Source organism: Podarcis liolepis (assembly GCF_965112155.1).
Source record: "Podarcis liolepis genome assembly, chromosome: Z".
NCBI lineage: Eukaryota > Metazoa > Chordata > Lepidosauria > Squamata > Lacertidae > Podarcis > Podarcis liolepis.
Genome location: NC_139570.1, coordinates 5,349,361 through 5,376,801, shown reverse-complemented (window position 1 = coordinate 5,376,801; position 27,441 = coordinate 5,349,361). Strand labels below are relative to the sequence as shown.

Sequence of the window (27,441 nt, the reverse complement as noted above, 5' to 3'; positions counted from 1 at the left end):
AGTACTGCTGCTTCTCCCTGTTATTGAATAATAACAACAAACCCCTCTTTCCAAGGGAAATTGTACCTTTTTGCAGGAAATAAGGGTCTCCTAAGAGCTCTCAGCACCCTTAATGAACTACAGTTCCCAGGATTCCTTGCAGGAAGTCATGATACCATAGTGCTTTAAACACATAGTGCAGATGTGGCCTTGCTCTAAATAGATTTGGAGTGTGTGAGAGTGTTTATTTATTTATTTTTTTGTAAGGGGAGGTTTGGCATCCTGGGAGGCTGGCACTGCTCTCTGGAAATAAGCCATATCTTTGTTCCTGATGTCTCAGTCCCCAGGAAAATATAAAGCCCTGGCAGACTGCAAGATGAGCGATTCAGAAGACTTGCTAGTGAAAAATGGGGATGTGATTCAACTATTGCACGAAGATGGAGAAGGACAATGGTGAGCACCCCAGATCTTCTTTTTCAGCAAGGAGTAGCAGCAACAATTAAGGCAGGTGTTGACATTGATGGCATTCTGGCACCTGCTAAAACTCATTTATTCTCTCAGGCCTTTCTGGACATTGATACCCATGATAATTTAATTGGTTGTATCTAATGCAGCACTGACCAAACTTTGTATCTAATTGTATCTAATGCAGTTTGACCAAACTGCAGGAGGCAGTGGAAGACAGGAGGGCCTGGCGTGCTCTGGTCCAGGGGGTCACGAAGAGTCGGACACGACTAAACAACAACAAATGCAGCACTGAGTTAAATTCACTCAGCTGTAACTTTGTTCCGCTGGCAAAATGTTTTGTCCCAGTGGAATGTTGCCCAAGAGAACACACAAGCACATTTCCGATAACTTTGTTGCAAAATAGATCACACGATCTGTGGTGCAATGAGTGCACCTCGTGCAGCTGCCACACTGGATTCCTCTGCGATACCAGCACTGAAACTCACTCCCCAATAGCAGACAGAGAATGCCAGACACAGCCCAGTGTGTTTGTTTTGGCTTTATGTTGGCTGCTGTTTTATTTATTCTGGAGTTTCGTTTCGGTGTGATTTCATTGAACTTTGGTACACTGCTTTGTGATTCTTACATGAAAGGCAGTATAGAAATAGCTTCAACACACAAACAATGAGAAATGAAGAGGGAGCTTTAATCTCTTGAATCTGGTAATATGTAGGTACTTCTTTCAGAGGTGTAGCCATGTCAGCCTGTGTTGCTGCAAAACCAACAAGGAGTCTCGTGGCCCTTTAAAGACTAACAAACAGGAAAGGCTCGTCCACTGTGGCAAATGGGGCACAGCCCCACCAACCTCGGCCTGCCCTCAGCCAGCCTCCCCCCGGCCTTCTTTGCTGCTTACAACCAGCTCAGGGATGGCATGGCTATTCAGCTTCTCCCTGTTGAGTCTCAGTGTTGCCCCTTTAGAACTCAGCAGAGAAAGTGATGGGGACAAAACCAGAATTAGTTGGCTCAGACAGTCCTTGGCTCTGGCACCACCTGCCGCTGGACTCCAGCCTTACACCATACCAATCCCAATGGGTGCCAGCCACAACTAACAAATGTTATTTTTTAAAGAAACTACCATATTTTTCACTCTGTAAGACGCACCAGACCACAAGGCGCACCTAGTTTTTGGAGGAGGAAAACAAGAAAAAAAATATTCTGAATCTCAGAAGCCAGAACAGCAAGAGAGATCGCTGCGCAGTGAAAGCAGCAATCCCTCTTGCTGCTGTGGCTTCTGGGATAGCTGCACAGCCTGCATTCGCTCCATAAGGCACACACACATTTCCCCTTACTTTTTAGGAGGGAAAAAGTGAGTCCTATAGAGCAAAAAATACGGTAATTGTTTTTGAGACTAACAAATTTAATTAGCTTTATTAGACTACAGGCCGCTTCATGGTGTGCTCCTCATTTGCCAAATACATACTTTGATTGATTATTTGGTTGTTTAATTCCTATATTTAAAATATCTTCCTGTACACAATTTCTTGTGTACAGGAAATTGAAGCAGCAACAAAAAACCTGGACAAAATATTACGAAAATCCACACAGGGCAGAGGGTCCTTCCTCAGGCTGCCCACAGCTGTGTCCCATTACCCAGTTCCAAGTGCAAGAGGTTGGGTGAATTTACTCACAATACACACACACATATCATACATACGTAGATAGTAGGTAGATAGATAGATGAGAGACTGGAGTTAAATAGGAATAGAATTCAAAAGCACAGCCTGTGAGAATTCAACCAGCTCAATGCTGTGCTAAGCAAACCTTCAGCAACTAAACTTAGCATTGGTGATGAAAATGGCAATATAATTTCAGCTTAAGTGGCTTTGAATAGAGAGAACAGCTTCCTATTTCACTACCATCGTTAAACTACTCAGCAGTGCTGAAAGATTATTGTTCTTTCACCAGTTATTGTCAACACTCTGCACACTTCCCCAGCCACTCTGGGCAGCTTCCAGCACGTATTAAAAATAGTAATAAAATGTCAAACATTAAGAACTTCCCAATACAGTCATACCTCGGGTTACAGATGCTTCGGGTTGTGCAATTTCGGGTTGCGCACTGCGCCGAACCTGGAAGTACCAGAACTGGTTGCTTCCAGGTTTTGGTGCTGAAGCGCTAAATCACTCTTTGCAAATGCACAGAAGCCCCGAACCACAACCCGCGCATGCGCACACGCGGCGCTGCGGGTTGCGAACGTACTTCCCGCACTGATCATGTTTGCAACCTGAGCATCCACTGTACAGGGCTGCTTTCAGATGTCTTCTAAAAGTTGTGTAGTTCTTTATCTCCTTGACACCTGATGGCTCTAACTGGGTTGCCGCAGACTGTAACATGCTGTTGACATTTAACTCTGTGCTTTACGTACCCCACCCACCTCCTTGTGCATTCATTCACTTGGCAATGATATCCCACTCCATAGGAAACTGAGTTGGACCTAGAGCTCAATGTTGTCTCCCCCAAATTTCCAGCATTACCTGGAGATACCGAGGAGTGAACCTGGGATCTTTTGCATGCCCTCCAAGTTCTCTACCATTGAGCTATGGCCCTTGCCTTATGGATCTGGGCTCTAGTCTTATGAACATAAGAAGAGCAAGGCCAAAGGCCCATCTGAGCCAGCTTCCTGACCTCACAGTGGCCAACCAGGTGCCCGAATAAGAAGTCAGCAAGGAGGACATGAGTACCTTGGTCTTCTCCCCACTTGTGCACTGTGGTAACTGGCATTTGGAGGCACACTTCGTCTAACACTGGTGGTAGCACAACCCCATCATGGCTCATAGCCATTGGTTGCCTTGTCTTTCATGAGCCTAAGAATGTAAATCCACGAAAGCTTATGCCATAATAATGAGTTAGCCTTTAAGGTGCCATAAAACTGTGCTTTAGATTGGTCATCCTGCATTCTGTGTATAGATATGCAAACATTGGTTTTCTTGTACACCTTTCTAATGCATATTTTTTCTTTTCTTTTATCATCTTAAAAGGCTGGTCAAAAACCTCAACCGAAGAAAAGAAGGTTGGGTGCCCATCAATAGTTTGCAAATCATTCTCGGGGACTGTCGTGTTCGCCATGCCCGAGATGCAGGTATCCTGTGATGATGAGCATATATTTATATATATATGTATCTCACTCTGAACTATTTTGGAACTGGAATCTGCAGGAGTTTGGAGGCACTGGCTGCTTTGCATTGGCTGCTTGCTTAGAGGAAATCCTGGCTTTCGCCACAGTTTTTTTGAATTACGCTGAGCAGGGGAGAAAAATCAATTATCTGAATTGCTTCAAAAAGTTATCAGTAGTATGATACAATCTTTCCCCTCTCCTTTTCATTTGCTTACTTTGATTTTACTTCTTGCAAATATGGAACTGCCTAATAATAATAATAATAATTAATAATAATAATGGTAATAAGTGCTAAAGGCAGGAGACTTAACATCTAATCCAGGTGAACATGTAATCACTTAACTAACCACCAGGACACACTTGTTCCCTGGTTCGTGAGAGGCCTGTTCAAGCCCTCTAGTGTGCAGAACCTGCACACACACATTTTCCTCTGCAAATAATAAGGACTAGGAACATGCTGGCTCATTCAAAATGACAGCTAATACATTCAGCTAAGATTCTGTGCAAAAACCTGATTCTACGTAGAAAGGCTGGACTTTTCATCCATGCTCCAGTAATGGCCACACATTCCTCTGCACTCAGTTAATTGTAGGTTATTTTCTTCTTTCTGAGTAGAAAAAATATATTTGATCCAGTGCTAATATTAATATCAAGTGACAGAGGATGGGTGGAGGCAGAGACCTGTGGGTCTCGGAAAGGGAGTGGCATTCAACAGAGAGGCGTACCTGAAATCCTTCACCTCTTGTCCAGAACCTTTGTTTCTAATGGGATACCTTTTGTTTACTCCCCAGTTCTTTTCCTCTTACAATTCAGGGCCTTTTGTTGTCACTGGGCACACTGTCTCTTTTGAAACAAGGGTTCATTTGTCAATTTATTGTTTTTTACACTGGGAGAGGATAAAGTGCAGATAAAAGCCAGGAGATAATGGTTGTATTAGGACGTAAACCTAAACAATTGTTTAGCATTAGGAGAACAAGCACTTCCCCTCACTTCCAGCATGACCCTGAGGAAGAGGAGATCCAAAGTGATTTTAAATTAACCACTGTTTAGTGGTTCACACAAATCCTAAACTGTGTTTATCTTAATTATAGTTAGTCGAAACGAGCCAGCTTCATAAACCATGGTTTGAAGTTGACTAGTTTCAACTAACCCATAATTAGGATTAATCACTGTTTGTCTGCATGTAGATGACATGGTCAAATCTTTTTTTTTAAATCTAAAATGGAAGAAAAAGTTTCCAAACTTCACCTTGTTGCTATCCTGGGGTTGAGGGCAGACAGAGGAAAGAGATTTGCAAGGTTCACTGCAGCTCATTCTTGTAATGATAAACTATGGTATAGCCTTGAATCCAAACCAATCCACCTAAGACTTCTCTATCTGAGATTTTCCTACCTTCAAGTTAAATTCCTGGATCTCCTCTTTAAAGGATTAGGTAATATGTAATATGAAAGACTTCTGCCTGAGACCATAGGGAGCCTGTCAGAGCAGGCAATGCTGGTTATATAGATATATGGGCAGTGTCTAGACATCAAAGTAAGCCATAACCCACAGTTTACCATGCACAAGCAAATCTTACCAGCTCCACTCTTCCCCACTAGCATGTGGGGAAAACAAGACACAATTGCTGGCTTGCCATTACACCTGAACCAAAGAACCATGATTCCATTCGCTCATGCAAAGTAGGATTGGTGAGGCAAGAGCAAACCTTGGTTTATCTAAACCAGTGTTTTTCAAACTTAGGTCTCCAGCTGTCATTGGACTCCCATCATCCCTGACTACTGGTCCTGCTAGCTAGGGATGAAAGGAGTTGTAGTCCAACAACAGCTGGAGACCCAAGTTTGAGGAAACACTGATCTAAATGCTTTGTTTGGAGTGAAACAAGCCATAACAATTGGTTTGGATACAGCTCTAAGCAGGGAAGAATAAAGTGGGCTCAGTTGGCTCATAGTAGACACAGTAAGCTAGCCTGGTGTGTCATGGTAAGAGTATCACACTGGGACCTTGGAGGCCAGGGTTTAAATCCCCACTCAGCCATGAAGCTCACTGGGTGGCCCCCTAGCCTACCTTCCAGGGTTGTTGTAAGCATAGAATGGGGAGAGGGGGAAGCACACACAGCACCTTAAGCTCCTTGAGGAAAAGAAAAAGCAAATGGCTTGTTCTGCTGGCCAAAATGTGGCTGGTTCCTTACCTACTGTAAAGCAGTCTCTCATGTCCACGTGCTTTATACTCCATCCTTTATATCATATTCAACCAAGAAGTAGCACTTTTAATAAGAGATCTCTCCCCCCCCCCCAAACTTCCTGGTCTATTCTGCTTTCAAATGAATTTTTGCACGCTGCATTAATTCCATGCTTCCATGTCTTTGTGGCCTGGCATCTCATAGTTCTCACTTAAATGGTCATGGTTCGAAATGAATCCCACCTTATTATCTTTTATGCCAAAGAATGCACAAATGCTGCAGATTGCCTAATCTTGCCTAGAATCGCCAAAAGAAAAAAAGTTGAGCTAACACTTGATGGGCTGCAATTTGTAAACCAGGGCCTAGGGCTGTAACCTTGACAAATACATTGTAAGATATGTCCAGAGTTCAAGGCACCTAAGAAAGAAAGTATGACCAGCTTGATGGCATCTCAGTGGGAATATTGGGTCTGTTCCCTCTGAGAACTGACAGCTGTTAATAGGCCAGTTTGGTGCCAGTTTATTAAATCTCTGATAAGAGTTTTGTTTATCGGGAGGATCTTGGCCAATAGCTTTGCGTTAACAAAGTGAACTTGCCTTTTAGCTGGTGTTTGGTGGTTTGGAATTGGGTTAGGGGAGGGGTTGCACCCAACACCAGTTCTACTCAGTGTAGCCCCATTGAAATGAATGGACATGATGAATGTAGGTCCATTAATTGCGCTGGGTCTGTCCTGAGCAGCTGGAGACAACTATGGGTTTATTTCCACTTTTCACAAGTGTGCTGGATAACATTTTGCAATTATCAAGGGGCTGGGTGGAGGAGTGTTCGGGGAAAGAAATTGTAGCAGAACCTCAACCAGTCAAATTGCAAAGCTATTTAAATGCACTGGATTGCACTCTTTATGCACTTTAAGTTGCGTGTCTATGTAGCCTTAATGATTTGTGACTTGTCCGTGGAATGCAGAGTTGTTGAACTGAGTTTTCTCTTATTTGTTCGTTCTTGCTGGCTTTCGGAACAGAAGGCAGCCTGCCTCTGGCCAGCTTCTTCCTTTCCATAAGTGTCCTACGCTGCCTTGTGCTTTCGGGAATGGAGGAGTTATAAGCTGCATGGTTGTGAGAACCTATGTATTATTGGAATACGCTCCTCCTAATGCTAATGTTGCTCTTTGTTGCTTTATAGACGCTGCCGTGTATAAGACGAGAAAGCTAAGCTCCCCCTGAATTTAAAGGGAGAACTCATATCATGTCATGTTTGAATGCTGCAGTGGCGATTTGAAGTGGTTGTTCAAGAGGGAGGACTTACCCATGGCTGGAGATCCACCTCTATCTGTCATCCATCAACATTTGCAGCACATCACAGCTCCATCGACATTCCCCATGGCCATCAGTAGAAGTCATTTTTGTTTTTTTGGCATATTTAATTCCCACCTCCTTCCACCAATGGAAAATAGGGTACCATTTTGTTTTCACATGAAGTGGACTTTCTCTGTCCTCTCCATGGCATCCATTGAACTACATTTAATAACTAATTGGGTGGTTTCTTTTGCCTTTATTAAGATGCCTGATGCTTCCTCTTGAAGGTGTGTTTCCCAACCACACGTCACTGCGGTTGGCTGCACTTTCCTATGTTCAGTTGGGTCTAGACCACATAGTCACAATAAGCTGTTTTCTAGTTCATTGGTTGTTGCCCCTCTGGAACAGGCATGAATATATCTCAACAACATATGACCATCTTTCAGGCCGGATGATGCAATACTTTTGCGAAGGAGTGGAGTCTCCTTTTGCACTAAGGTTTTGATCCAGAGCCCAGGGTATCTGTAGGACGTGGTTCAAGATCATATTTGACAACTCAAGATTGTCAAAACTCCCATTGGGTTCCCTGGAGTTCCTGGGTGATCTAATAAGTGTCCAAGTTTACATTGTGATTTTTTGGGGAACACACGTGCCATAACTGAGTTCAGTGTCCCTGTTTGCACTAAAAAAGCAATGTTTTTCTTTGTGCTAAGACTGTACTCTTCAGCATTGTTATTGAGAATGACGTGATGCTGGAATGGAGGAGAGAGAGTATGTCCCCTCTCTTTCATTCTTTTTAAAATGAAGTTTACATAATTTATTTCCTGTTGTGCTTCTTTGTTCTATCTCTGCCCTTAGCATTCATGTGTCCATACAGGTAGTTCTACGTAATGTGTGTAATTCAAATTTCATATGGGAACAATAAACACAGGGTAGGTGTTGTGACCTCACTACTCACAACGGCTCAAGACAGGTGTTTGTTTGCATGCTTGCAAACGAGAACTGATACAGTCTCAGTAAGCTGCAGTTATTATTATTTCTTACGTACCACAATGTGAAGGGGAGAAACACATTTTTTTAAAAAATCAGACTTGGCTTTCTGAACCACAGATTCCAAGCTTGTACTGCCACAGTGCATTAGCACACATTTCATCAGCCTAATCATGCTGTGTTTCTCAAACTTGGGTCCCCAGCCATTGTTGGATTACAACTCCCATCATCCCTGATTACTGGTCGTGCTAGCTAGGAATGATGGGTGTTGTAGTCCAACAACAGCTGGGGACATAAGTTCGAAAAACACTGGTAATGTGTGTATTGGGGGCGGGGATAGTTTCTCTCCTCCAACCACCCATTTCATAGTCACCTCTAATGCTAATACTTACTGTGTGATATATTAGGTGGCTGAGTCTCCTTCACTGGAGTTTTTTTAACAGAGGCTAGATGGCCATCTTTCAAGGATTCTTTAGCTGCACTTCCTGCATTGCAGGCAGTTGGACTAGATCAGTATTTTTCAAACTTGTGTCTCCAGCTGTTTTTAGACTACAACTCCTATCATCCGTGGCTAGCAGGACCAGTGGTCAGGGACGATTGGGGGTGGGGGAGAAACAGCTAGAGACCCAAGTTTGGGAAACACTGGGCTAGGTGGTGGTTTGGGTTCCTTCTGACTCTACAATTCTGTTGTTCTGTTCAGTGCCATTTGTTGGCTTGTTCACCACTCTGCAAGAAAACGACACTGTAGAATGAATGGCAGGATCCTATAATATGCGGGCCCCTTGTGAGGATTCCAAATGGACCGTTTTAACAGATATTCTATAAAGCACCATCCAAAGTTACATTAGTTACTAGTTAGATATAAAATGGGTTCCTTTCTTCTTTACTCTTTACCGTAGATTACTGCCATATAGAAGCCAGTCATGCTGTGGAGATCATTTTTCAAAAAAAACCCCCCAAACCTCCACACCTAAATACACACCTTGGCCTTTTAATTGTGTCTTTCTAGTTCTGAAGTGTGCACTATTTTATTTATGAAGCTGGCTAGTTCCGCAAGCCTGAATGTACAGTCTTAAGCTACAACCTGCACCCACTGACCTGGGAATAAGATCCGCTGGGCTTATTTCTGAGTAGACACATATAGGATTGTACTCTTAGGACTTTGGAAAAATTTGCACAAATCTTTGACGACACCTTAAGAGTAGCCAGGTTTACCACTTGAGCTGTAAAATGTATATCAAAACTAAACCAGAAGGGTTTCTGCCCTGCCTAGAAATTATACTGTAAATGTACTTGTAAAAATGTGTTAAATCTATATTTAAAAAGAATTATAAACATTGTTAAATAAAATATATATATATATGAGACATTTTCATTTTGTGTGGAGTTTTATGCTGCTTGAATTAACAACAGAGGAGCTTTTTACATTGTATTTTATTTGCAGTTTCATAATAAACACACTGAATGCTGATTGCATTCTAATGCACCCGCTGTGCTAATTTTCCACAATACATTTAAAATCTCGTGTTTTACTCTTAAACACCACAGGTAGGGATGTGGCTTGTTTGAAATTCCCGCAGCTGTGATAATTAACATTAGTTTTAGTAATCCAAGCCAAATATTCTACCCATTGCCCAACACTACCTCTAGGTAGCAATTCCTTTGTAAACACTTTTCTAAAAGGTGTTTGCTCAGTTGCGTTTAATTTTGTGAAACTATTTTTTTTTTTAAAATGGCTTAGGAGGGGGGTTATATGTGTTGCCCCCTTCCTCCAATCATATGTTTCTTTGGAATACATTTCGGCAAGGATGGGCAAATCCGTCATTTTCAATTTCTCCCTGTTTCTCATTTATTCCCAATCTTAAAATAAAGTTTTCCACACCTCCAATTTGCAGTCTCTTTGGGGGCAGGGATTCCTTATGAAAATCCACCAGCATTTTAATGCTGATTTCACCAAATGCTCTTGTTTTTTTAAATGTTATTTTCTTGAATAATATATTTGCCATTTCCGTGCATATATTACCCCAGGTACTTTGGGCTGGAGATAACTGCTTTGGAAAATTTGGAGAAATGCAAATCTAAAAGGATTTTCAAAACTTCTCCCCCTATCACAACTCTGGGTTAATTTGCATTCAAACTCGTCATGTCTTTTATCCACTTAATGTATTTTGAAACTCTGGTGTAGACGCCATATTTGCCCTTTTTCGCACACTCCTCCCCCCAGCTGGTTATCCCTGTTAAGAACCAGGTGCCTTCAATGTCTGCGGTGTAAGGGCCCCCGCTGTCCCCTTGGCATGTATCCTTCTCTTCATCTGAGTAGCCAGCACAGAACATGTTGGGCAAGATGGGGTACCTGGTGCTCCTTAGGCAGGTTGGCCGGTCAATGTATTTCACTTTGAGAACCTGTAGGATGCTAGCCAGCCTTCCTTGGAACGCCAGCTTCCCCCAGCCACTCACAGTGCCGACGCTGTGCTTGAGCAGGCTGTTTGTGAACTCTTTGTCCGCGATGCAAATGGGAACGGCATACTGGTTGAACTCCAGCGGCAAGTCCAGCTCAAGAAGGGCAATGTCATTGTGGTACTTGTTGCTAGCGTTGTAGGTTGGGTGGGGGACCGTTCTGATCACCCGGCGACGCTGTTCAGTACCGTCATCGATGTTGACGTTATGCTCACCTGATAAAGAGCCAAAGCATCCTTTTAAAGTAATAATAGTAATAATAATAATGGAAGAGGGGGCTGATCCATTAGAGCACATAGGGGCACTGCCCCCCAACCTTAGCCAGCTCCCCCCATCTGCTTGCCATCATGTTTGATGTCACGGGCTAGTTGGACGCAGAGGAACGGTGGGAGGAACCACAGGTATTTTCCAGACCAAAAACCTGGACTCAGCTTGGATTGTTCTCTTCCTACCTCCTTGTTTCTGTAAATACCCCTGAGGTTCCCCGTCCCTGCTCTGGCAAAAATGTGGCAAGGAGGAACACAGCACTCACACAAACATTACTCCGTGACTTACCTGCCACAACAGTGTGAGGCACATACTCAAGGCAGTGGGCTGCAGTGACGATCCATCTTTCATTGACGATTGAGCCTCCACAGAATCCTTTCTGCTCTTCGTTGAGGATATAAACCTGCATGCAGAGAAGGCTGGACTAGACCATGGGAAATTTATATAACCAGCCTGGAGACCCACTCAACTTTGGGCAAGACTCATTTTCAAAGGGAAGGTGAAGGTTGCCTGATAGCAAAGAACAAGACTATGAGGAGGGGGCTTGCAGAACTGTGTGTACAGCACTTCAGTGTGAAAGCATGTCTGTTGTCTACGTTACTGGGACATATGTGCTATGGTTTGGGCACCCTGGGGAACAGAATATCATTGGTTCAATCCATAAAGGCTATGGGAATTTTACATGCAGAAGTGATTTTGACCATAGCTACATTGTGTGAGTGCCCCTGAACACAGAGAGATGCTTGCCTCTCTTGATAGTTAGCAGGATGTGATCGCTGGTACCCTGCGGAAGGGAAAATACCTACAGTTCAATGTATTTTAGGAATCATGTGAGTTGGGTGGTTGATGTGCATATCAACCAGCTGTTCTACACATTCACTATGCCTCATGGAGAATGTGCCCATGAGAAGGATACACATTGCCTGGCAAATACGCACACTCTCAAAAAGGACTTGTGGAATGTGCACATCTGAACAGCATTTTGTACATCGTCCATATAATATCTAGTCTCTCCAAGAAACATCTGCTTCTAGTTCAGAGGTGGGCAGTCCCTTGCTCACAGGCCATTATCTGACTTCATGTGACTTGGGGACATTCACAAAATGTGTCTGGAATTGTCCTTTCTCCCTTGCAAATGTCAACAGTAATTGAATTTCAGACACTTGCTGTCATCTTAAATATAACAAAGAGCTTTGTGTCACCTCAAGGACTAATCCATCTTACTGTGGCCCTAAACCAAGGAGTGGAACAGAGAAAAGGAATGAGTTTGTAAATTTGATGAGTAACTTTTCCTTGATTTCAGCTGTTCTGAGTGGGTGACAGGTTTGTTTCAGAGTGAGAAAGGTTAGCTATAGGAATTGCTTCCCTCCTCCTACATTAGTTAAAGCCCAGTGTTCATTACAGCAGGGATGGCCAACATGGTGCCCTCCAGATGTTGGTGGACTACAATTCCCATCAGCCCCAAGGAAGCATTCCAATGGTGAGGGATGATGGGAGTTGCAGCACAGCAACATCTAGAAGAAACCAGACTGGCTACTGCTGCCTTAGAGGAATAAAGTATTACATAATTTCCTGATGGCGAACAAGAAGTTGCAAGGTTAGGCACCCCCAGATGACAAAGCAGCCATGACAACTACAGTACCTGCCAAGGAATCTCCCCTTTCTTGCTGTCCATGCCACCAACCACTCGAATTCTGGCTCCTATTTTGGAAACAACCTGGGTGGCATTGTCTCCTGACTCCTCCTCAAGGTCATCCGTAGTGTTGGTGAGCAACCAGTCGTCAAATGTATTTGGCATTGAGCGGGTGAGCTTCTTTACTGCCTCTTGAGCTGTGACCTTTCCGCATGGGAAGGGCACTGGGGGAAACAAAATAAGAAGAAGACAACACCCCTGCATCTGACAGAGGGGACTCTGGCCCACAACAGCATTGCAGACAAATGCCTCTTGCTTAGTAATGACTTACTGGTTTTGACACTGTACTTGGTAGGCAAGAATTAGTTACTTCCGGCAGCTCAGGGCAAAGGTTTCTTTGAGCAGCCTTTTCCATCAAGCAGCCTTCCCCAATCAGATGTGCTCTAGTGGTTGGACGCTGGAGGAGAACCATATGGTAGCCATATGGAAGCCAGGAACTGGGACTCGGAACTGGAGGCTAGGCCAAGTATTGGAAGGACTGTTTTGGAGGAAGAGGCTTGCAGCCCTATGGAGATTCCGCCTCCCCACACTCCACAAGGGGCTTTGCATGTCCTGTGCTTGGGGAACACAGTGCCTGCAAAGATTTTCTTGCCTAACGCTGCCCTATCCCACAGGAAAGGTAGGTGGGTGTAGCTTGGCCAAAATGGCCTTGTGGGTCAAATGGGAAGGTTGGTGGGACAAATCTAGTTTATGCCTTACAGGTTTTAAAACAGAACAGCCACAGCCCACTAGAGGTGATGAAACAGATGAGTGTATGCTCTAGTGTGAAGATAGCAAGCACTTATTGGACAGCACCCATTCCACCCAATCTTAAATACATCAAATAGAAGGAATGTGCATTTTTTTTTATTTTGGTGGAACATGTGTCCATGACAGGAACAGAGGCCTGAAATACTAAATATGTAGAGTGTGTGGGGGATTTACAGCTCAAAACTTTAATAAAGCTGTAACAAAAAGGAGACTTACCTGTTGGCTCACAGCTCCTCTGATCATCCTGAAGCCTATAGCCAGCAGCACAGGAACAGGATGCTTTCCCTCCTGGGCCATTCTTACAAAACTGTTTGCAACCTCCATTCTTTGTGGAGCAAGTAGCATCTGATTGCAATGGGGTAAAGGGAATCAAATTTAATCATGGGTTAAGAGCAGAAGAGGGCTGTGGAGGGTGGAGAACATGGAGACAATGAAGAAGCCCCATCACTGATCAACATTAAGGGATGGTTCTCACAAGAAAACTTACAAAATGACTTCAGCATTTATGTTTCTACTAGGGCCTGCCATTGCTGCTCATGTTGCTCGCCAACCCCACCAAACATCTCACCCCATTGCCAACCACAACCCCTTTTATGCCTTGCCCAAAAGACCCCGACCCCTCCCCTCAAAGCTTGTCCCCAAAGTCCTCCTCCATCCCTTCACAGCTCTCTGGGAAGAGGTTTTGATTGTTAAACCACTCTGACAACTGTAGCTTTGAAGGGGTTTCCCAACAACTCTCAGCACCCTTAACAGACTACAGCTCCCAGAATTCTTTGGGGGTAGCCCTGGCTGCTTAAAGTGGTGCCGTACAGCTTTAAAAATGCAGTGCAGATAGGGCCTTTGACACACTACCATATTCGGCAATGGTCGGTTGCTTAACACCCTCTTGATTTATGGCATTGTGCAACAGAGACAGACTCCCACTTAACATACCTAATTCACAGTTCCTTCCTTCATAACCACCCAGACACCAGCATATGTAGTTACTGATATCATCTTCACACCGACCTCCGTTCAAACAGGGGTTTGAGTCACACTGGTTTCCATCTTGGAAAAGAAGAAGGAAATGTAATAGGAACTTGCATTATCCAACAGTTACATTGCTATTTACCCATCTTTATCATGTACTTTAGAACATAAGCAAAAAAGACAGGGTGGAAGGGGTGTTAGGGTAGGGGTAGTATCTCGGGGGGGGGGGCAAATTGTGCTTCTTCTTCTGGGGACATTTATCCACCTTCAGTCCCCACCTTGCACTTAGCCTTCACCTGTAGCTCCTAAAAGCTGCCAGCAAGAGGGACCATTAGTGTGTCTCTACTAATTTGAAGCTAGTGAGGCCTCTGTAACATGCAAGGCTTCTCTACATTATTTCAGAGATGAAGCTGGGAGAGGAAGGCCAGGTTGTTGAAGGCTTGTAGACCAGCATAAGAGCCTTGAACCTAGTCTAGGAACCTATGGGCAGTCAGTACAAATATTTTTGCAAGGCTGCCTGCCCCTATCAGCAGTCTTGCCACTGCATTCTTCACCAGCTGGAGGTTCCACACCGGTCCCAACACAGCCCCACATAAAGTGCATTGCTGCAATAATCCAGTATCAAGGATTATTATCCCAATCCAAATACAGCAGTAGATCCAGGAAGCTATTTTCTACAAAGCCAGATCATGGGTCTATTTAGCTCGGTGCTGTCCACCCTGCCTTGCAGTTGCTCTCTAGAGTTTCAGACCCACCTGCAGATGTCATGGACTGAACAAGGAAACTTTGGCATGGACTCTACCAATGAGCCATAAAAGGGGAGGGGGTGGGAGAGAGAGATGGGAAATTAACATCTTACAGGTAGGAATTAATGGATTCCCCCAGTTTTCTTCTATTGTTTTTCCCACTATGCTGGTTTCTTTCGGGTTCTGCTCTTCTGCATTCCAGAATGTTAGCGACAGAACTTATGCATGCAACTGTACAGCAGTATGTTAAAAGCGAACACACACCTAGGTCCAGACGGGGGGGGGGGGCATATAGGCCACTTGGCCCGGGTCTCCAATTCCAAAGGGGGCCTCGGTCAGCGTATTTATATACTTATTTATAAGACTTCATTTATCCCCAGGGTGAAAGGGGGGGGGGCAACTTATCTACCTGGCCCGGGCCTCTGCCTGGCTCTGCAAGGCCCTGCACACACACACACACACACACACACACACACCCACACACACACACACACCACACACAGAGTGCCCTAAAACTCAGGAGTCAATCATCTTCCATTTACTGGCCCTTTCCATGATTCCACTTGGAATGCAACTGTTTCATTTTGAGAATAAAGTACTGCAATGCAATTGAAGTGTCATTTTTTTTTTAAAAAGCCTACTTACCAAGGTATACCTTCCAGAATTCCATCTGCAAGAAATATGGTAAAGCTGAATTCAAATGAAAATGAAAGCAGGAAAGCAAGTAACACATATAAGCCATCTATGTAACATTTGTATAATGATCCAGACCCAGCACCGATTTGTGGGTTCAAATCATGCGCAAGGGTGATGTCAATGCCTTTAACCCATGACTGAGTACATAACAAACTCCTTCTAATCATCTACAGTCGGAAATAATCAGGATAGTACATTCACAGAGAACCCACATCTTATGTTTTTTGCTGTGGAAGTCAGCTTCTATTTTCATTTCAAAAGAAAACCAGGATTCTAGTCCTCATTGCTGCCAAACTAAGGCATACTTTAAAGTCTGAGGTGTTGTGCCTACCATAAGTGCAAAAGCTAAACTGGCAGCTAAATATGCTTTTCAGAAGCCAATGAAGGGCTCAAGCCCTTCTCACTCCCTATCCCAGCAAAATAATAATTATGCAAAAAAGTAAAAGTGGCAGAATGTGCAAAATAAGGGGACTCACATGCATCTACTTTGTCTGTAGGCCACAAAATTTTATAAGTACAGAATTTGGATACCTTGGCACAGAATCATAGAGTTCACTGGGATTTACTAAAGAGGTTTGGTAAAGAACACTAAGGCTGCTGTACATACTTACCTGCTAAAAAGCCCCATTGAACTCAGTGAGATCACACTAGTGGAACCTTTCTCTCTCACACACATTTTGGGAAGGGCTGCTCTTTCTAACTTGCAACAAACTATGGGAGAATTTCTCCTCCTGTTGGGAGAAATTCAGTTAAATAGTTCAACCCGCTCAGAAAGAAATAAAAATTATCTGCCTGTCAGTAGGATGGGGAATTTCACAAGACTCCTTGCAAACAGCTCTAGATTGCATAGCAGGTTCTTTTTTCAATTGCACACCCATGGTGAAGTTCTAGATCTCGCATTCTAAAAACTGGAACTCACCGTTTTCTCATCATTTTCAAATACTTCTCTTGCTTCCTCATAGCTGCATCTTTCTTCCTGGCACTCGCGCTCGAGGTTTCCTTGAACCATTTCTTCCAGCCGCCCAGAATTGTACCTTTTGTAGCGTGGCAAAACGGCATTCGCCTCATCCTGGTTTATAAAAACTTCAAGTTGCAAAGAAGCAACAGGTCAGAGAGCGAAATGAGCAAAAGAATTAACTGGAATAATAACTACCCAGAGTCCCTGGGACAACTGATGGCTTTTGAAAGCCATGGCTGTTTGGATGCTTGGATGCTCTTGAGGTTGAGACTTGCTGGTAAATAGAAAAAGCCAAGAGGTTCACCACTCAAATCTCACCACAGCCACAAATTCACCTGGATGGATGTAGGCAAGACATTATTACAGCCAGTGTGGTGCCATGGGTAGAGTGTTAAACTAAGACCTGGGTTCAAATCCTGACAGAGATGTTTGCAGATGATGCTGTTCTGACGGTGTACTCTGAGGAAGTTTTCCAGAGACTCATCAACTGTTTTGCCCAAGCCTGCCTCGAGTTTGGTCTCACCATCAGCCTGATGAAGACTAGCCTCTTGGGTCAGGACACTTCCCAGCACACTAGGTATCAGCATTGGTGATCACACCCTTGAGGTGGTAGACAATTTTGTCTACCTGTCTAACCTTTCAATGGACCCTGAGCTAGACAAGTGGCAAGGCATCGCTTTGCCACTGCAATGGCTTACCGCTCCAAAAGGATATGGGAGAATGTGATGACCAATACCAAGATGAAGGTCTACCAGGCTTGTGCAGTGAGCACACACTTTATAGTCACGGGCAATTTACACCTGCTAGGAGAAACGCCTCAATGCTTTCAATATGTGCTGTGTCAGGATTATTTTGGGCATCACATGGCAGAAACAAGTATCAGGCAATATGTGTCCACATTCCCAGCATGTTCACACTCTTGTCTCAGCAACATCTATGCTTGCTTGGTCATCTACACAGAATGGAGGATGGAAGGATCCCCAAGGAAGAGCTCTATGGGGAGCTGTCTTCAGGCACCAGGCCTGTTGGCAGACCAACTCTGCATCATAAAGATATTTGCAAACATGACATGAAGGCTGGCTACATCAACCCCACCGTGTGGGAATCCCTTGCAGACACAGTGCCTGGAGACAGACAGTCAGGTTGTGCATCTACAGCAATGACCATAGGAGAAATGGCTGCTGGGAGGGCACAGAGAGACGAAAAACCATGATTCCTCTGCACCAGTGAAACCAGACACCCCACTGCAATAAAAAATGTCTCTCCCATTTTGGTGTCTATAACTGCAGCAGGCACTGTAACTCTTCAACAGTTTTGACTTTACCCCTGAAGGTGTCCCAAGACAGATGGATGCCAACACCAACAATGCTAGCCTAGCTTACAGGTGTGTTGTAAGGATTACTGAGGCTGAGTGCAGTAAAATGAGGTGGAAGAAGACCAGCCCAACCTAGTTCAGAATGCAGACTGGAGGTACAAGTTCAGACTGCTCCTATGTGTCAAAAATGCTCTGCAAGTAGAAAGCGACTCCATCAGGCTGGGAGATTCTAGCGCAGCCACTTCGCTTCAGTGTTGGCCTTCTGGTTGCAGAGAGTTTGCAACACCGGGGAGTGTTGAAAATGCAAACCTGTGACATCCATTCCATGAGGGGAGAAATATTTTTGCCTCAGGGGCTGCATTCCTCATAGGCAACTTTCCAGGGGCCACATGTAAGTGGTGGGTGGAGTCAGAGGAAAAGTGGGTGGAGCAAAATATGTGATTTCCCTTTTTAAAGGGGGATGCATTCAACTGCATTCCTTTCTCCATCTACTCTGACAAGCAAAAGGCATGATTGCAATCCAAGGACACATTCCAGCCAGGCAGAAACACTCAAGTGCAAGGCTGGTGAGCGGTGGAGCCTGGGGAAGAATCTGAGGGCCGAATTGAGAGACACGGGGGGCTGCATTTGCCCCCATCCAGGCCTGAGGCTTATCTATGAGAGAAGTGTTTTCCTTCTTGAAATGGGGTAGATAAAAATGCTACACCTGACCCTCTCACCCCGCCCCCCCTCCAAATTGGCTGCATTGTCTTCTTAGGGTTACCATATGTCCGGAATTTTCCAGACATAGCCAGTATTCAGCACCTCCACCCCAAAGCAGCATTTGGGCGGAAAACGCTTAAATGTCCAGGAAGATCTGGCCATGTGGCAGCTATAAAAACACATTTCTGTTGTTGTTGAGATTTCACAAAAAAGCCCGCAACAACGTCTTTGGCAAAACAAAACCAAAACCAAAACAAAACCCACCAAAGAACTTTGTCAAGAAAAGCTTAACAACTTTTTGAAATATGGCAACCCTGTTTCGGAAACAGAGGGGATGGTTGCACAGATCATAAGCATGATATGAACTATAAAAAACAGAACTATCACAATCCAAGGCAGTTGGCCATACAGAAATCCTATTGAAGGAGGCTCCCTCAACTCCTGTATTCCCAGCTCTCACTAAGGTAATAATTAAACTCCCAGTAGTGACCTATGACTTATTTGCCAAAGCTAAGGAATGAGCCACACAGCTAGTTATGTGGTCATTCATACCATTGATTTCAGTAGGACAAGTTCAAGCAAGAGCTTAACTTGCCCATCAAAATCCATCAAAAGCCACAAGACTTAAACATGTATAACTCTGGCTGAATTGTGCCTGAAGTATGCAGCTGGATGTACATCCTAAAATGCAGAAAAAGAAGAAGAAGAAGAAGAGTTTGGATTTGATATCCCGCCTTTCACTCCCCTTCAGGAGTCTCAAAGCGGCTAACATTCTCCTTTCCCTTCCTCCCCCACAACAAACACTCTGTGAGGTGAGTGGGGCTGAGAAACTTCAGAGAAGTGTGACTGGCCCAAGGTCACCCAGCAGCTGCATGTGGAGGAGCGGAGACACGAACCCGGTTCCCCAGATTACATGACTACCGCTCTTAACCACTACACCACACTGGCTTCAAGGAAGCTTCAAAGTGCATTTTATGCATATATTTTTTTTTTTACTGTATTCCTAATCTATTCCATAAACAAGGTTTGAATCAGCTGCCAAATTTGAAATAACCACACAAAATAATATTCATTTCTTAAGGTGAACGCCCTGTAAATATCCCAAATTGCATTTTAAATATCTGTTCAGGCTTATATGCCAAATGTGGAAATAATTATATTTATTTTCATTCATCATTATTTGTCTATGCAATGTTTTTTTTTAACTATTATTATTATTATTATTATTATTATTATTATTATTATTATTATTATTATTACATTCCACCTTTCCTCCAAGGAGGCACACATAGTTCTCCCTCTTGTTTTATCTGCACAACAACCCTTTGAGTTAGGCTAGGCTGAGATTGAGTGACTGACTCCAAGGTCACCCGGTGAGCTTCACGGCTGATCGGAGATTTGAACCCTGGTCTCCCAGGTGTTAGTCCAACACTCTAAACACAACACTGCAGCCTCTGGTTAATTGGAACTGTCACAATTTCTTCTTCCTTGTTTAATCTATTTATATTAATTGTTTTTTCTTCTGCCGGAACCCAGGACTCCAGCTGGTGCAGAAGGCAGCGGCCAGACTGCTGAAGAGGGCATCTGATGGATATCATGAGGCACCATTGTTAAAACATTATCATTGGCTGCCCATCTACTACCGAGCCACGTTCAAGTTCCTTTAATAATTTGAATAGCCCTGAACAGGTAAAGTACCTAAGCGACTACCTGAACCCTTATATCCCAACTTGATCACCAAGATCGTCTGCAGGAATGCAGTCAGTTGTCCTCTGAGTCTCAAGAGAGGCTCATTTGGGAAGAGGAAAATCAGCCTTCCTTGTCATCAGCTGAGTCCTGTGGAATACTCTGCCTCTAGTGATTCAACAGGTACCTTCTGTTTCAACGTTTAAATGCCTCCTGAAATTTTTCTTTGGTCACAGGTTTATGAAGGCAGTTAGGAATACATCTTTCTATGACAGTTTGCTGATTTCTGGTTTCAACTCCCCCCCCCCCCATGGTTTTTGTAGCAGGCTTCTTTTTGTACAATTGCAAACAGCTCTGATATTTTTGTAATGAATAGTGGTATATAAATATTTATATGTTTTAATAAATACACATCAAAAAAATATACAGTGCAAGTATCATTTTTTTAAAAATGAAAGCACATTAACATTATCGACAAATCAAAGCTACTCATAAAACAGTAGCCAGGCACTAAATCGTATCTGTCAAAATGCGCACCGAGATATTGCATTTCTTAATTTAACTACACTGTGAACTGTGTATATATGTGGCTATATGAAGCCACCACCACCCCTCAGTTCTTTAAATTAATCAAAGTTGGGTCAACAGATGTTATTCCTTTGGCAACTACATTAAAAAAAAGAAAAAGATCCTATACATAAAAAACATTTGACAAGAGTGAAATGTTTCTCCTCCCTTGTAAATTATTGATCGCATATCTGCCTCCTGGACCCTGGTCTCATTTCAAGTGACTCATTCTGTTTAAAATGAACCCACCTGCACATTCGCCACGGAGGGGACATCCCAGGAGACAGATGGCCAGCACGAAGAAGCTGTTTGCCATTTTCTTAAAAGCAGTGCATCTGCTTTGCTAACAATGTATTGTGGACTAGGAGCCACCAGTTTAAGGGGTCCAAAGGGCAAGTACATATTTGTTTTGTTTTGGGCTCAGCTTTGAGGTCATCTTCTAAAAGGAAGTCCCTGGGTGGACACCTCCGGAAGTTTCTAAAATGGCTTCCCCTATATTGAAACACCAGTTTCAGCATGGCCATGACATAAAACCTCACAGACAAAGGGCTAGGGTCTCTGAAAAGCAGGGCTGGGGAATCTTTTATCAGGCCAAATACCAGATTCTCTGCTAGGTAACTTTCCAAGGCCCACATGCAAATGGTGGGCAGGGCTGGTGGCCAAAGTGGGTGGGGCAGTGGATGCAAATTTTACCTATGCAAAGCACGTTGGTTTCTACACTTTCTTTCCCAAATGAAACCTGTGTAGGCAGGGAATAGAAGTAAGGAGAAGCATGGCAGTCTTCAGACCAGTCTTTGCTGATCTGGTGTCTCCCACCATTCCCACCAACCCCAGCCAGCACAGGGGTCAGGAGAGCTGTCATTCTGCAGCACCTGGAGGGCACCAGGTTGGTGGAGCTCACAGAGAACCCAAAGTGAGTTTTCATTATCTTGGCTTGTGAGTCAATAAGGTCTATAAACCATAGGCACTGGAGTAGACGCATTTGAGTCAACTCTTAGGGGCTGAAGTCCCTCCAATAAAATACTTGAGGACCCCCCAGAATTGATGGGCATTGCTATTCAAATGATGTGTGTGTGTGTGTGCGCGCGCTGCATCTTGTCATCAATTACTTGCCCCCATCTCCTCCTCAACATTGCTTCATCATCAGGCATCAACACCTCAGAAGGATAGAGAGGGGAAGGAAAGACTGCGAAGCTTCTCCTTACTTCTATTCCCTGCCTACGCAGATTTCATTTGGGAAAGAATGGGATTATAAACTGAGTATTTCTCAAATAAATGGAGCAGCACTGCCATTCCCCCTTTCTTGATCCCAGTAATCCAAATATGTAGCATGCTGATCTCAGCACTTCAGAAGGAATAAGCTTGAAATCTCTGTCTTGGGGAATATTTGCGCTATACATTTAAAGAAGTATTATGCCACTCTAAGAGAGAGATGCCTGCCCATCAAGGAGATGATTCCCCCTGGGAACTATAGTGTGTTAAGGGTGCTGAGAGTTGTAAGGAGGTCTCTATTTACAGAGCTGTAAACCTCAGAGTGCCCTGGGAACAGGAATTGACCACTCTGAGAATTGTAGTTTTATGGGAGGGGAATAGTGGGGAGTCTACAAACAACACTTAGCATCCTTAACAAGCTACAGTTCCCAGTATTCTTTGGGTGAAGCCATGACTGTTTAAAGTGGACTGGTGGTGCTTTAAATGTATAGTGCACATGGAGCTTTAGACTAAATCTCTGAGCCACCTCATAGCTTTAACGAATTATTCTACTGTTGTGTTTATTATCATTTCCCCTCATGCAACCACCTCCTAGCAAGTGTAGCCTTTTACCTGAGGAAGAACTCCAGAGGATCCAGAAGTATGTTGTGTTTTTTGTGACTTTTTGGTTGGACCTAATAAAGGAGTTGGGACGCGGGTGGCGCTGCGGGTTAAACCACAGAGCCTAGGACTTGCCGATCAGAAGGTCAGCGGTTCAAATCCCTGCGACGGGGTGAGCTCCCGTTGCTCGGTCCCTGCTCCTGCCAACCTAGCAGTTCGAAAGCACATCAAAGTGCAAGTAGATAAATAGGTACCACTCCGGCAGGAAGGTAAACGGCGTTTCCGTGCGCTGCTCTGGTTTGCCAGAAGCGGCTTAGTCATGCTGGCCACGTGACCCGGAAGCTGGACGCTGGCTCCCTCAGCCAGTAAAGCGAGATGAGTGCCGCAACCTCAGAGTCGGTCACGACTGGACCTAATGGTCAGGGGTCCCTTTACCTTTTTAATAAAGGTGTTACCAGCTGCTGGCTGACTGACTTTCCTTCTTATTGATGTGCATGGCTGCCTTTGTTCTTTTTAGTTTACTTTCTGCTTTTTGCAGTGCACACATGCCGCAACAGAGGTCAAAATCTACATTTGCACCAAACAGCAATGCTCCTGTCTGCAGTAAGGCTGTACTTTTTGGTTATCTTAATTATTTAAGCTTGCATTGGGGTAGAATGGTCCCACCCCATTAATTAATTAACATAATTCATTACTTTTTTGTGTGCAAAGCTTATCTGCGATGGCATCAATAAACCGAGAAAGTGCTGTGTCGAGACTGAAGGCAGAATCCAAGACAGGGATTAGTGCAGGAGTTGCCAACCTTCTTAAGTCAATAGGCATATTTGGATTTTTTGGGTGAGTGCTACGGGCACCACCCTGGTTACTCAGCTTCCTCCCAGGAGAAACAGAACGAGAGAAGGTGTGCATGCACACCCAATGCTTTTCCAAGTGATCTGACTAAAAGTAGAATTAATCATGGGCTTTGAAAAGCACCTGTAAATGTCATGACCTCTGGATCCAGCAGCTGCCAAGGCTTGTGAGTCAGGAGCTGCAGACATTCCAGTGAAGGGACTCAGCGACATTAGTAAAAAAACCCAAACAAACTCCAGCATTATAAACATGCAACACCAGATGGCGCTGAAGAGCACAAAACATTTCTAGGCGATTTTATGTAGGAATTGTTTCCTTTTGTTATAACAATTTGATTTATAACTTATTTATAGTGTGTGCTTTCCCCTGTGTTTAGATCCACCCAAGGAATCAGACCAGGTGCAGGGCTGTAAGTCTGCTGGTGGAACAGGAGCTGAAGCTGATGAACATGAGCTCCCGCCCCCCCCCCAAGAGCCTCCTCCAGTGATGGCTGATGTCCAATGGGAGGGCAGAAAGCAGGGAGGCCAACAGTAGTCTAGGTTTGTCCCCATCCTCCTTGCTGCTGAGTTCTATAAGGGCAACACTGAGGTTGAGGAGGAGAAGATGGCAGCCAGCCCCTGGACTTGGATCCAAGCAAGGAGGAGAAAAATAGCTACCAAACTTTTAGAAGACATCTGAAGGCAGCCCTGTTTAGCGAAGCTTTTAATGTTTAATAGGTTATTGTATTTTAGTGTTTTGTTGGAAGCCGCCCAGAGTGGCTGGGGAAACCCAGCCAGATGGGTGGGATATAAATAATAAATTATTATTATTATTATTAATCAGGAGGGCACTGGCTGAGGGCAGATTTGAGGTTGCTGGGACAGTATACTGTGTCCCAACTGCCCTAATGGGCCAGCCTGTACTGACCTTCTGCATCTGTAGGGACAGAGCGTGGACCTCCATGGGCACCTTCCCTTGAGGAACACCCTCCCCCCCGTCAAGACCTTACCAGCCCAGCACTGAAGGAAGTGTACCAGGCCAGAGGGTTGGTCCTTTAAGAACGTATACTGTAGTTAGTCACAAGGTGGTGGAGAGACCGCCTGAGACCAGAGGCTTAAAAATGATTGGTCAGCTTCAAACCTTCATCAGGGCAAGCTGCCCACTCAGTTTTCTGTAGCTATGCATCTTTATCTATGGAATATGTTACTGGAATAGATCCTGCGACATTAAAAATGAAACTACCAACTTCCTCCTTCACCTCTGTGCATTTATCAAGGGAGAAAATGTCAAGCACCCTCAGCTTCTCATGGTCAAGGGGGCAAGGGAGTGGGGGGGGGGTGAGGAGCTCAGGGCTCGGAGGCTTCACGGGCACCAAGTTGGTGACCCTTAGATTACTGAAATGGTCCCCGAAGTCTGGAGTTTTGTTCCTGTAGGAGAGCTGGAACTCTTTTAAGCGATCAGTCTTGGCTGTTGAACCACAGTTTTACTGCAAGGCTTGCAAAAGAGCATGCGTGTTTATTTTGGGTAGTGATGTTGTAGCAGACACTTACTGAGCTAAAGCGAAGCTGCCATCTGATTGCAGGGTACATTATGCATCTACAAATGCTAAATTGCTAATGCCTTCTGAAGCTCCTCTAATGTATTAGTTCAACAGTATTATTATACCACTCAACAAGAAAATGATACCTTGAATCCATTATAGCTTGAATGATGGTATGCTATCAGGCGCCAAATATTTGGCTTCCAGCAGTTTTAAAAGATAGCCATGTCTATATTAAATTCCACCAAAATAATAATAATAATAATAACAATAATTTGGCTCTCTCTCTCTCTCTCTCTCTCTCTCACACACACACTTTAAAAAGAGGTAGGGTTCACTTAAAATAAATAAATTTCAGACCTAAATACTTTGTCTAGGCAACCAGAACACACACAACATAGTGTTATGAGTTGGGTGGGGAAAGAGCAGTCTGTATGCCAGGACCCTTCTAATTCCTGGGTACAGCAATTGTTAAAAATCTAAAGAAAGATTTTAGTTCCTAGATTAGCCAGGCTAGCTTCCTGGTAAGGTAATGGTCTAAGAATGGGCTACTAAGGAAACAAAGGAAGTGGTTCAGTGCCAGAAGACAAATGGGTGGACCCTCCTTCCTTAACTCAGTGGTAGTTAGAAAGACAAAGGCTGGAAGTAGCTGGAATTAGCAGGCTGGGAAGGGAGAGGCTTGGAGCCATGCCTGATTTCTGTTTGACTCCAAGGTTGCGGCTATGGGAGAAGCAAGACCATCTTGGAGTGTTATTGCCGTGAACCCTCCCATCATAGGCCCAGACTGTATACGTGTGTAAATAAATCATATATTATAATGGCCACAGTCTCTGCTGTACTTCATTCTGAAGGAAGCACAAACCCTGGGTAAGCGCCTGGAACCCCTGGAATCTCACACTGCTCAGAGAGTGGGGTGCAACAGTATTTTAGCCTTCTAATCTCATCTTGCTAGATCTGTATGCACTTTTACTGATGAAGCTGCCTGATTCTGCAAACCTGAATGTACTGTCTTAGAATGCAATCCTATATCTGCTTACCTGGGAGAAAGCTCCATTGGGTTTACTTCTGAGTAGACAGGTCTAGGATTGCAATCTTAAGACTTTTAAAAGCTTTACATTCCCATTGGAGGGTTTCATCTCACCCAATTCAGCAGACACCGGCTGCTCCCCTGGTGCCTGAACACAGGTCTCTGAATTTTCCTGCATGTTTTCCTCCACTGCCGATTCCTCAGGCACTGGCTCTTCCTCTTGCATGTTCACACACACCTACAATTTCTCCCACACACGCCTCTTCCACAACAGGCTCGCAGGGAGTGGAGAAATCAATAAGAAGCAGCCTCTCAACTCTAGCCACCTCACATTTCCCCAATGTGGCTTCCCCCCTTGCTTTCAGCTACCTCAGCCGCCCACCCACACTATGGATCTCTTTGGCCACCCCTTCCATCTGGGTGCCTTGCAGCTGGGTCCTGGGTCATTCTCACCCCCCCCCGGTAGCATCTCATTCAGCAGGGCCCTCAACTTGCATGGAGTCACACCCTTCTCTCCAAGGAGGGCGTTCACACACTCTGCTTGCAGCTGCTTCACCTCAGCAAATTGTTGCTGGTTCATGTGCTCAAGCTGCCCCATGTCTTGCTGGCTTCACTGCTTCATCTGTTGCTGGAGCTGAAGTGCTCAAGGAGTGTTGCTGTTCCTCCATCAGCTCTGGCACATCTTGGTCACAAGTCCCCCTCCAGGACATACAAATCCCACACCCCAATACCGAACAGTTGCAAATTTCCATGGGTTTCAAGCACTTACCCAGGTTTCATGTTTCCTGTGGAATGAGGTACAGTAGGGACTGCAGTTTCCCTATATGGTTTATTTACACATACATATGTACACCCTGGGACACGGGTGGCGCTGTGGTCAAAACCACTGAGCCTCATGGGCTTATGAGTGACGCAACCCCAGAGTCGGTCATAACTGGACCTAATGGTCAGGGGTCCCTTTACCTTTATGTACAACCTGAGACTATGATGGGGCAGTGAGGGGAGGTTGTTGGGTAGAATCCACAGCCTCGGATTCTAACAGAAATCAGACATGGCTCTGTCTCTCTGGCTTCCTGGCCTCCTGCTTCCAGCTTCCAACTTCTAGATTTAAACACTTGCCGGATCCGGGAATTAGAAGGGTCTTGGCATTCAGCCGACTCTCCTGCCCATCAGCTCATAACACCAGGGAACTCCAAACTACACCAAAAAAAAATTCCTCTCACTTTGAAATAGAAACTATACTGTTAGCATATTTGTAAATATGTGTTAAATCTATCTGTTGAAAGAGTCTCTCTCACACATACACACTGAACCTTTTGTCCCATGTGGCGAGTTTTGTGACATTTTGAATTCAAAATAGTGC

General features: G+C 44.3%; 2 protein-coding genes across 7 annotated transcripts in view; one reads left to right on the top strand and one right to left on the bottom strand.

Annotated features, from left to right (window-relative positions):
- The window catches only part of MCF2 (MCF.2 cell line derived transforming sequence), a 76,682-nt gene extending 67,259 nt beyond the window's left edge, over positions 1-9,423 (top strand). For 5 of the 6 annotated variants that reach the window (XM_083486240.1, XM_083486238.1, XM_083486239.1 and 2 more), the window contains 3 exons: positions 320-432; positions 3,465-3,565; positions 6,960-9,423. In XM_083486240.1, coding sequence (XP_083342366.1) covers positions 320-432; positions 3,465-3,565; positions 6,960-7,000 — 255 coding nt within the window. In that variant the 3' untranslated portion in view covers positions 7,001-9,423. The remainder of the gene's footprint in view (positions 1-319; positions 433-3,464; positions 3,566-6,959) is intronic. The other variant, XR_014521723.1, reaches the window with a different exon arrangement.
- Positions 9,424-9,481: 58 nt separating this feature from the next.
- Positions 9,482-21,268, bottom strand: LOC310698803 (coagulation factor IX-like). The gene is made up of 8 exons (XM_083486492.1): positions 21,118-21,268; positions 16,560-16,723; positions 15,590-15,614; positions 14,163-14,276; positions 13,446-13,574; positions 12,429-12,643; positions 11,075-11,189; positions 9,482-10,734 (listed from the first exon to the last, which is right to left on the bottom strand). The coding sequence occupies exons 1-8, from the start codon at positions 21,182-21,184 to the stop codon at positions 10,184-10,186; spliced, it is 1,380 nt and encodes a 459-aa protein (XP_083342618.1). The 5' UTR covers positions 21,185-21,268; the 3' UTR covers positions 9,482-10,183.
- Between the last annotated feature and the right edge of the window lie 6,173 nt (positions 21,269-27,441).

Excerpts from the sequence above, each read along its gene's own strand:
- LOC310698803 (XM_083486492.1), bottom strand. The coding sequence starts at position 21,184 with ATGGCAAACAGCTTCTTCGTGCTGGCCATCTGTCTCCTGGGATGTCCC. Across the intron at positions 13,575-14,162 it reads AGGAAGGAACTGTGAATTAG|ATGCTACTTGCTCCACAAAG; the intron begins GTATGTTAAGTG and ends CATTGCAATCAG. Across the intron at positions 11,190-12,428 it reads AAGGGGAGATTCCTTGGCAG|GTTTATATCCTCAACGAAGA; the intron begins GTACTGTAGTTG and ends CTCTGCATGCAG.